This window comes from Lipophrys pholis (genome assembly GCF_963383615.2).
Source record: "Lipophrys pholis genome assembly, chromosome: 12".
Classification (NCBI taxonomy): Eukaryota; Metazoa; Chordata; class Actinopteri; order Blenniiformes; family Blenniidae; genus Lipophrys; species Lipophrys pholis.
The window spans coordinates 31,082,491-31,093,192 of record NC_137641.1 but is presented as its reverse complement, the minus strand read 5'-3'; the positions used below and the strand labels follow the sequence as shown (position 1 = coordinate 31,093,192).

The 10,702-nt window shown below is 45.6% G+C and overlaps 1 protein-coding gene across 2 annotated transcripts in view; it reads right to left on the bottom strand.

The window, feature by feature from the left end:
- Positions 1–1,134: 1,134 nt before the first annotated feature.
- The window catches only part of LOC308117842 (nipped-B-like protein B), a 34,106-nt gene continuing 24,538 nt past the window's right edge, over positions 1,135–10,702 (bottom strand). For both annotated transcript variants that reach the window (XM_080476986.1, XM_080476985.1), the window contains exons 29-47: positions 10,460–10,606; positions 8,641–8,775; positions 8,474–8,572; positions 8,339–8,392; positions 8,140–8,248; positions 7,913–8,049; positions 7,492–7,632; positions 7,313–7,406; positions 6,113–6,267; positions 5,953–6,043; positions 5,694–5,867; positions 5,408–5,598; positions 5,224–5,331; positions 4,093–4,293; positions 3,866–4,012; positions 2,930–3,297; positions 2,625–2,799; positions 2,142–2,333; positions 1,135–1,831 (exon numbers count right to left, since the gene is read on the bottom strand). In XM_080476986.1, the coding sequence (XP_080333112.1) occupies positions 1,478–1,831; positions 2,142–2,333; positions 2,625–2,799; positions 2,930–3,297; positions 3,866–4,012; positions 4,093–4,293; positions 5,224–5,331; positions 5,408–5,598; positions 5,694–5,867; positions 5,953–6,043; positions 6,113–6,267; positions 7,313–7,406; positions 7,492–7,632; positions 7,913–8,049; positions 8,140–8,248; positions 8,339–8,392; positions 8,474–8,572; positions 8,641–8,775; positions 10,460–10,606 (3,072 nt within the window). In that variant the 3' untranslated portion in view covers positions 1,135–1,477. The remainder of the gene's footprint in view (positions 1,832–2,141; positions 2,334–2,624; positions 2,800–2,929; positions 3,298–3,865; positions 4,013–4,092; positions 4,294–5,223; positions 5,332–5,407; positions 5,599–5,693; positions 5,868–5,952; positions 6,044–6,112; positions 6,268–7,312; positions 7,407–7,491; positions 7,633–7,912; positions 8,050–8,139; positions 8,249–8,338; positions 8,393–8,473; positions 8,573–8,640; positions 8,776–10,459; positions 10,607–10,702) is intronic.

Sequence of the window (10,702 nt, the reverse complement as noted above, 5' to 3'; positions counted from 1 at the left end):
TAGAACATTAAAGTGGCTTTGGTTCGTATGAGCATTATTTTTCTAATAAAGATTTAAATGGAAAATTAAAATGAAAACTGAGCCGAGAGCGTGCAGGAAGGATGTATTTCACTGAGCTGGAACTCATTAACGCAGGGAAAAACATGTAGTGAAGAAAAATGTATGGCAGCTCCACCAGAAGAGTTTTAGGACCGCTGAAGAAAAATTAATTTGGAGGCTAAAAAAACTAAAAACCTTCAGGCGCTTCAGAAAAAGTCCAAAATCAAAGTGGAGATTTTTTTTTTCTAGAAGAGACAGAGCAGCCTGCTGTCTTCTTCTGTCCTGGAAGTTCGTCTAATACGAAGGACAAAGACACGGATCCTGGGCTGCTGATTTAAATGTTCTTATTAATCCAGGAAATCCTGTGTAACATCACACGTCCATCAGCAGGAAGCAACCCGATATAGTCACAATGAGGGGATTTAATGGGGTTTCACATCTAAGAGCAGATGATGAGGGACGGACAGGTGATGAGGGACGGACAGGTGATGAGGGACGGACAGATGATGAGGGACGGACAGATGATGAGGGACGGACAGGTGATGAGGGACGGTCAGATGATGAGGGACGGACAGATGATGAGGGACAGACAGATGATGAGGGACGGACAGATGATGAGGGACGGACAGATGATGAGGGACAGACAGATGATGAGGGACGGACAGATGAGGGACGGACAGATGATGAGGGACAGACAGATGATGAGGGACGGACAGATGATGAGGGACGGACAGATGATGAGGGACAGACAGATGATGAGGGACGGACAGATGACGGACGGACAGATGATGAGGGACGGACAGATGACGAGGGACGGACAGATGACGTGGGACGGACAGATGACGTGGGACAGACAGATGATGAGGGACAGACAGAAAGTCTCTGTGGAAATAAAAAAAGCTCAACTTTCATTTGGGACTTTTTCTGAAGCTCATGAAGGTTTTAGGTTTTTTAGGCTATGAACTGTTTCTTCTTCAGTGGTGTTAAAACTCTTCCGGAGAAGAGTGAAGTGAAGAGAGAGAAAGAAGATTTTTATATCAAAGTTCATGTTAAAATCACCAAAGTGGATCCGTCAACGAGAGAGGGAATAAATCCACACTTTAAATTCCAAAAACACTTTATTAAGAACATCATCAATACACTAATTTCCAACATTCACTTTGTTTTATACAGAATTATGTTCAGATATAAACATGTTTCTTAGTTAAACTATAATACAGTGGGAGTAAAAATCAAACAACCGAGTTGCTGCACAACAGCGAAGGAACTCCCACACAATGTTTTCCCAAACATTTCCTTCTCGTGTTCACAATACTTCCTCCACCAGAACCGTCAATCTAAAAGGAGTGTCGCCTTCTCTCTCAAAACACTGGGTTCGAGGGGTGTGTGTGTGTGTGTGTGTGTGTGTGTGTGTGTGTGTGGGGTTTCAGTGGATTAACTAAGTCCCGTCCTTGGCGGCGTAAAGCGCTCGTAACGTCTGTGCCACTTTGTTAGAGAGCTTCTGTCCGCTCGTCAAGGAGATCTTCTTGTAGATAATGTCCGACTCCCTGATGTTGTCCACCCAAGGCACCTTTTTGCGGCCGTCACGTTTCTTGGCCACGGCCCAGGCTCCGGAGTACGAGCCGGTCATCCAGTGTATGCTGTAGCCGCCCCGGGTCTTCTGGACCACCCTGGCGATCTGAGGTCTGTCTTTGTATTTGGGGCAGCGGATGGCGACGACGTCCATCACCTCCACCGTCTCGTTGGTCTGAGCCGAGTCTTCGGCGCCGTCTCCGCCTCTCCTCGTCTTCCTCTGCGGATTAAAGGCGGCAAACTTTCATCAGCGGCCGAGTTGAGCAACGCAGCAACTTTCAGAGGAAACTTTCTTTTTGTTAAGTTCCTAAAACACTGCTCCCCCAGAGGACAGATTAGAAACTGCAGTTATACCTAACTAACCTCATCAGTCACATAGCTTTGCTGTTTTAACACTTCAGTCATACTTTTTCACTATTACTGCTACTTTAATGATACTTCTCAACTATTATTTGTACTTTATTAATACGTTTTAACTATTATTTGCACATGAATCCTTCTTTTCCACGTTTACTGCCACATCATCTCACCGCAGGAGGATCTTCGTCTTCGCTGTCCTCGTCGTCGCTCTCTGCCGGAGCGGTGTTGTGATTACTGTGGTTGTGGTTGCGGGATTTAGGAACCTGCAGCAGCGAGCTAATGGCTTTGTTTCTGGCGTTGGCGTTGGCTTCGCCGTCGTCGTCCTCTTCATCGCGGTCCAAGTGCTCCATCAGCAGCTTGAACTGCAGAAACAAGAGGAGGAGTTCAGGTGTGATTCTTACCTGGAGGATTAAACAGACTGCCAGCCACATCCATTCATCTCTGTTATACAAACTTGCACGTTCTTTTCTCTCGACACGCAAATGATTGTAGATCGACGTAGAAATCCACTTATCAAAATACTGACGTATCCACGTATGATTGAACTCATCCATATTTCTCCAAGTTTCAATTTCAAAATCTCTAAATCTTTATCAACATTTCAATCTATGGTGTCACAGTTCTGTGTCGGTATGTAATCATCAGACACGTACGTTCAAATACTGCTTGACGATGTTCCTCTTGGTCTCGTAGCTGAGATCCGTGTTGGCGAGGTCTCTCTTCAGGTAATCCAGCGTCTGTCCGGGGTTGAAGTGCACCTTGGACTTCCTGTTCACCGCCTTGTCGTACACTTTGGCCGACTCTGTGGGCGAGTACTTCTGGATTTTGCTGTAAACGGAGACGTGTGTTTAGTGGGTTCAGGTGAGCGAGCGGGTAGCGGGTAGCGGGTAGCGGGTAGCGGGTAGCGGGTAGCGGGTAGCGGGTAGCGGGTAGCGGGTAGCGGGCCGGTGTGGCTCACCTGTCGGAGAAGCCGTAGAGGTTCTTCAGATGCTGTTTGAGGACCAGCAGCAGCAGGATGCCCTGAGACGCGCTGGCGAAGTCCAGCAGAGGGACGCTGTTGTCAGGCAGACGGTCCAGCACCGCGTCTTCGTCCTCCACGTCCGAGTCGTAATCTGAGGCCGCAGGTTTCTTCTTCCTGTGGACCTCCTCCTCTTCCTCCTCCTCCTCCTCCTCCTCACTGCTGCTGGAGCTGCTGCTGCTGCTCCGCTCTTCATCCTCGTCGTCATCCGAGCCGCGTTTCCTCCGGTGAGAGTGCTGCTTCTTCCTCTTCTTCTTCTTTTTTGTCTTCACCTTCTTTTCATGTCTCACCGGTTCTTTCCGTAAACACTGCACAGAAGGTAGAACCACTCAAACACACTGCCCACGTCCAGTTCAGAGACGTTGATCATTACTCAGACCCGTGTGCCTGGAAGCCGGCTCACTGAGACACACACATCGTTAAACTGCACCAATTGTCTATTTTAGGTTTTAAAAATAATTTCAGACATTTACACTCAGTTGCTCTTAAACATTTTGGAGTTGACTTTATATCATTAAGCTACTTCAGGGTTGCATTGATACCACCTTTTACAAGTAGGAGTACTAACCTTGAGCTACTTCCCGATACCGAGTACCGATATAAGTACTTACTAAATGCTATCACTTCCAACAGCCTCTATGTCAATGCTACAAGGGCTGTACCCAAACATCGGAATATTCAGGCATTGTGGGCGTTAACTTTACGTTCCAAATGTTTTTTTAAGCTGTGAAAGTTCATCCAGGATCAAACTGACCTTCATAATGATAATAATAATAACAATAATAATAATAAGGCATTTTACGTATCGGCGCCTTTCCAAACACTCAAGGTCGCCTCCCAGAGGTTTAAAAGAGGATAAGAAGCAGGTCCCGTCACCTCTTTGAAGGACTGCAGCAGGTTGCTGCCCGACACCGACAGAGTGATGTCTATATGGTGCATGATGAAGAGAGGCTCCTCCTGCGTCTGGAAGGGGAAGCAGGCCAAGTTGTCCGCGATGAACAGCAGCATGTTCACCTCCGTTTTCTGCAGGACGCAGGTAAGAAAAGCTGTTTCACCATCATTGGTGAGCGTCGTGCAGACCTGAGGGAGGCGTGTGAACTCACGGAGCTGTCGTCGAACAGGTTGAGCAGAGAAATGAGGAAGGCCCGTCGGTGCTGCCGGTTCCCTCGGACCATGGTGTAGAGGTGGGAGCAGAGAGCCGAGTCACTGTCGTCATGGCGATAGCCTCGGACCACTGTTTTTTTAGACGCATTAATGGCCTGCTGCACCTGATACGACATCTTCAACCCAGCAACAGCCTTCATCTGGGAATTCAACAAAGAAACTTAATTATGCAGATTAAATATTAAAACTTAACGACATATCAAGCAATCAGGAGAAACTGGAGTAAAGAAACACCAACAACCAAAGATCAGAGGCTGATGATCGTGAAAGAAATGAAAACACACTCGAAGAAGCACAAGTGGAAAGAAATGGAGATGAAGCACAGAAAAGGACAAAGACAGCAGATACGTCCGTCTTCAGGGTTGATCTAGCATGAAGCTTTATCCCAAGTGCTTTTGGTTCTGAGGTTCTTTAGTTTCTTTATTGAAAGTGTGTTTAGTGCCGAAGGTGAAGGTGAAGGTGTACCAGGGGTGTTGCTCAGTACTCTTCCCTATGGACCCTCCACCTGCCCTGCCTCAGACGACTCCTGAGCTTCACCTGGCAAGATCCTGTCACCAACACCAACGTCTCCCGGCAGGATATCCAGCGTTAGTAGGCAGTCCACCGTGAAAACCGGCTTCAAAGAAGAACGTCGGCTCAGGAGGCAGCAGAGATTCATCCAGCTTCTTCCTCAGCAGCTTCTTCCTCCAGCAGCTTCTTCCTCCAGCAGCTTCTTCCTCCAGCAGCTTCTTCCTCCAGCAGCTTCTTCCTCCAGCAGCTTCTTCCTCCAGCAGCTTCTTCCTCCAGCAGCTTCTTCCTCAGCAGCTTCTTCCAACAGTTTCCTCAGCAGCTTCCAGGCTAACCTGTTTACCTGCAGCACCCTGCCTTTCAGGGACTGGTCTGCTGCAGTTACTGCAACTCCACCACAGACTGACGGATGCCAACAAAGTAATCCTTTAACATGTTTCTGTATTATATATATATATATATATATATATATATATATATATATATATATATATAATAGACTGTGAATTATCCAGCTGCAGATGAACAAATAATCTGTATTTGACACTTTAAGCTTCACTCACATGAATGAAGCCTGAATATTTCTTGTCGATTTCCACCAGCTGTTGATCGGCTTTGTTCTTCATGGTCGGCTCCGGGTCTGTTCCCATGGAGACCAAGTAGGGCACGCACTGAAAAATAAAACAAATATTAGTGTATTCCTGATGTGTGACCTGCTCAGGAGAGACTTAACTGACTGTGACTCACCTGCACAGGATGGATGAGGCCCTGGCTGAGAGTCAGGGTGATGACGCTGAGGGCGAAGTGTCGGACGGTGGACTGGGAGTTGAAGAAGGACTCCAGCACCTGCTTCAGGTAGATCTGCATGATGGAGCTGCTCATGCCGGATGAGATGTCGCCCATTTCCTTCAGGTCCTCCTGTTTGGCCTTCGTCTTCCCTAAATAAGGAAATAAAAGCATCAGTCAGCCGAGTCCCGACTCGGCAGTGATTTCTTTAAAAACTGAAGACAGGAGATGCATTTGTTAAACTCACAATCCCGGTCTGCCTCTTGCATGCGGGAGTCTTCCTCCTGCAGGTACGTCTGCAGGTTTTTCAGCACCTGGATCTTCAGACTGACGAGGCTGCCTTCATCCGACAGGATGCTGTTGTACAAAACCTTCACGTCCTGCACAAACATGAGCTCCGGGTGCATGATGAACTGGAAGCCTTCACACGAGTGGGAGAGGAGAAGAACAGATCAGAGGAGCTGCAGACAACACATCACCGGATAAACGTCTTCAATCAGTGGTACCGAGTCCGATGATGGCCTTGATCTGCACCTCCTCGTCCTCGTGAGTGGTGAAGTACAGCAGAAGCTCCAGAACCTTGTCCTTGATGACGATCTGAGACACAGAGAGGAGTCAGCCAGTGAAAGGCGTCGCCACACAACGTTAGGCAAAGCTGCAGTTCACCTTGTTGGCGCCTTTGAACTCTTCTTGGTCGAAGTCAAAGTGGCGACAGAGCGCCCCCACGGTGAACAGCGAGCGCAGGAGCGTGGGCTTGTTAGCAGCCAGAGTGGAGCTGTTGGAGTCCTCCTGGTGTTGGGTCTTCAGTTTAGCCAGAGCTCCTGCAGGGTGAAGCACTCGGTAGGTCCGTGGCCACGCCCACTCACAACAACATAAGATCAGGAGCCTCCGAACCAAAAAGCTCTCAATTCTACAAAATGTCTTCTTTTGGTTTTGTTTGATCTCAGGGGAGACAAAGTGTTTGTGCGACAGTGTTCTTCACTCTGAGGGTCCCTCCTGGAGGGGGGGCTTCTGGTGCAACTGGTTCAGGCCTCATTTGCAATATTTAAAGTGAAAAGCATCGTTTCTGTGTTTTCCTTTGTGAAAAGTTTCACATTTACACCACAATGTTTTGAAAAAGTTATTAGTGGGTTACTAGTGGCTGCTGGTTGTTTTTATAATGAAACTACACACACACACACACACAGCAGAGAACAATAAACTATTAACATGAACAACAGGAGAACACGGACATTCTAGTGGACAGACCATCAAGTTGGATTGTTATTATGGTGACTGTCAAAATAAAACTACCAAGTTGTATTGTTATTATGGTGACTGTCAAAATAAAACCACCAAGTCCAGGAGAGTATAGAGAGGGAGTCATGACACCACGGAGGACACTTTGTTAATGTCCAGCTACTCAGCATTTTCAGAAAGTTGTTTTTAGTGACCGAGCACCGTTGTTCATGTAAATGGACCCAAACCGCAAATAAAGTTTTCCTCTTTTACTGGAAAACGCTGTCATGTAATTAAATGGGGCCTCAATGTGTCTCCATGGCTTTACATTTGACAGTGGTGGGGCAGTTATCGTTGTGTCATGGTAGCAGAAAAGGTCTTCGGTGCAGTTTGGGGTTCTTTCTTCGTGGACTCTGTATGTTCCCTCAGTGTGTGTGCAAGTTTCTTCCTGAGGATTCAGTTGGCTCAGCTCCAGTACAGACGGTTGAATAGTTTTCCTCTTATGGTTTCCCCTTCGTCTTTGATGTGCGTTGCTGACACCAACTTGTTCATGTACAAAATGCAGGATTTTAGATTTTGATTTCTGCACTGAAACACCCCAGTGGATTCTTCCTGTGTGAAATGTGTGATGGATTGTCTGATCCTTACCATAGTAACGATTGAAACAAGCCCAAACGAACTTGTAGTTGTGAGTGACCTTGTTCACAACAGCCCCGAGACAGCTGACACAGTGTTGGACCACCTGAACACACAGGAAGTTGTTTAGAGCTGTTGTTTCATATACTGTGTGCTCTTAGGGAGACGTGCGAGTTGCAAAGGAGTCTGACCGTCATGCCGTATTTGATGATGAGCTTCATCAGGTCTTCTTCTATGGTGGTGAGGAAAGTCTCACTGGGCTGATCCATCAGAGGCACCGCCAGCTCCAGGATCTTGGCCACGTTGCAGATCACCATGAAGTCATTCTGCGTCTGAAATCACAGCACACAGTTAGAATTATTTCATTTTCACACAGACAGGTTGGCTGATTGCTAATTAAGCAATGGGAGTTATAGGTATGAGAGGGTCTCCGGGGCAGTGCCAAACCACTACAGCTGTGTATGAATGGGGCTGGAGAAAGAAACTTGCGTTTGCATATGGCTGCCACTAGATGGCCCTAGTGCCACAAATAAAAGTTGGTGTTGATTTTCTGTGCAGGTCCTGGACAGGCGGCCACGTGCATTTCAGTCAAATTGAGAAAACTAAACTCACATTGCACTTGGTGGTGAGGTACGGCTGCATCGGCATGGCGTGTTTGACCATCAGCTGCGGTCGGATTTTACTGAACAGGTAGAGAGTGTTGATGCAGGCGACCAGACGACCTGAGTTGACCCCTTTGTCTTCACAACCTGAAGCACAAAAACAACCCGTCACTGCAGAATCAGGATCAAATATGCAACTTTTTTTTCTTTTTTTTTCCCAAACGTAAATAGTCATACCTGCAAGCGATTCCTCGTACTTCAATATGTGTTCCACTAGATTGTCCACCAGCTGAACACAGGCCTTTTTGGCAGGTTTGTATGAAGCGTCTTCTTCTGACTTAAGCAGCTAAAAAAGAAAAAACACATACACACATCAGAGCTGTTCACTGGATTGATGAAGAGCGAAAAATAAAGTTCTGAGATAAGAAAAACTCACATTTTGAAGAAGCTGCTCAAACCAGTCGTAGCCTGAATCTTTACACGCCAACACCTGACGTGGACCAGAGCGAGATATTAGTGGGATGAAGAAGAAAGGACAAAGTTATATATAGTTCCATAAACTACCACTGACCACGTCTGTGATGTTCAGGATCTTTCTCGTCATGGCGTCTTTGTCGTGGCTGGGCGTCGGAGAGAACCAGAGCTTCTGGAAGGTCTCGTTCACCAGTTTCTGGATTAAATAAAAATACTTCAATCAAACATGAAGCTCCAGATGTGAACAAAGAAATGAACACAAACCTTGATCCCCTCTTCGTCGTTGACCCTCCGGATCATTTTGACGCACATCTCGGTGACCTTGTGGAAGTCGGGCAGCTCGAGGCAAATGTCCCGCAATATCTTAATGACCCGTTTTCTCACACTGATGCCTGTGTCCTGTGGAAACACACAAATACAATTAAAATTAACAAATATTAAGTGTTTTCTGTCACTTTGTAACACAGATCAACATACTTGTGATCCCCCCCAATAACTCAATATTAATTTTTAACTTAAGACTTTGTTCGCTTGTTGATGATGTATATAATAAAATATTATAAATATATATAATAATATAAATATTTGGACTAAAAAGACCAAGCCTGAGGATAATTTCTGGATTATCTTTTAGATTTCATGTTTTTTAAACTTTTGCTTTATAAGAAACTGACTGGTGAGGGAAAATAAGGACTTTGGGATTTTTTTTATTTATATTGGTTTTCCTTGGAAATATGCGGCATGTAAACATCACTTTTTGTTCACAGTATGAATGTATGGGTGTTTTTTGATGTTATTTTTATGAAAACAAATTAATCAGAATGATCAAAGTTTTAAATGTGTCCTCTAAGGATTATCTAATGTATTCCTGGCGTAGGTAAACGCTTCAGGTTTGACTGTTACAACTTGTGTGTTTAGATCTAAACACTGAAGAAGCTGATATTAAAACAAGCACACCAGAAACGTTTTGAACTTTACATTCCTGCTGTTCACCGTTTGAACATTAGGGGGCACTGTGGGGAAATCATGACTTTACCTGAAGTGACCTTTGTAGTTGACGTGAACCTTTTAGTCAAACTTTGCCAAAGTTGAGGCTGAATTTTCACTGACGTGCCTCATTAATGTTTCATCAGGGAGATCAGCCTGTTGCTCATTTCATTTTTCCAAAAATGTAATTAACTGATGTAAATGACAAGGGCCACTGAACAAATGGTTAAATACATGACGACAGAAATGCTCTGCTTAGTCCCAGGTTTTATTCCCAATTCGCTCTTGAAATATATTTTTGGAATATATAAACATCAAATGTGATAACTGGGCTTTTACACTTACTCTATATTTCCAAAAGTATTTGCTCAGCTCTCCATGACCACAGCTGTATAAAACTCAGGCACCTGAACATGAGTTATTTCTACAAACATGTGTTCTAATGAAAGTACCATAGCAAGACATTTTGGACAATGTCATGCTGGAAACTTTGCAGTTACAGTTTGGAGCTGGTTCCTTCCTGTTCTGCAGACCAGTGCACAAAGAGAAGTCCATGAAGCCGTGGAGGAGCCAGTCTGACTGTCCTGCATCGAGTCCTGACCTCCACCCGATAGGACACCTTGAGGATGAATTAGAGCGGCGACTGCCAGCCAGGCCTTCTTACTGGTAAACCTTGTGAAAAACTGTCCTAGAAGAGGTGAAGCCGTTACAGTGGCAAAGGCTGGACTAACGCCATATTAAACCCTGTGGTACTGAACAAGATGCCACTCAAGTTCATGTGTATGAAGCAAGGTGAGCAAATACTTCTGGAAATAGTGTACAGGTGACAATAAACTCTTGTGCCTGACGTGTCTTTTAAATCATATCCATCTCATTCAGTGAGAATGTTTACATGGAGAAATTCAGATTGTATAAAATCTACGTTATATGATCATTACTATTGTTCTTAAGAACGACTTTCTAAAGGATTAAATAAGTTGTTTCTTCCTTTCTCTAAACTGATGAAAGTACCCGTGAGGTGACCTAGTGGACCGGACAGTCAGGACGCGAGTGTGGGCTGAGGAACATCACACTGAGGGAAAGTTCCGGGACTCACCAGTATCCTCTCGATGAGCATGTCGTAGTACTGCTCGATGAGTTCAGGCCTGCTGAGGACGAAGCGGCCCAGGAGCTCCACGGCTGCCTCTCGCACGCTGGTGGAGTTGTCCATGAGGCGGCAGTGAACGCCACGCTGCATGTCCCCCTGAGGAACACACACACGGGAGGTAGGTGTGAAACTCACTCCAAGTCACTCAAGACAGCAAATCAAACCAGAAATCTGGGTGTAATTATAGATTCA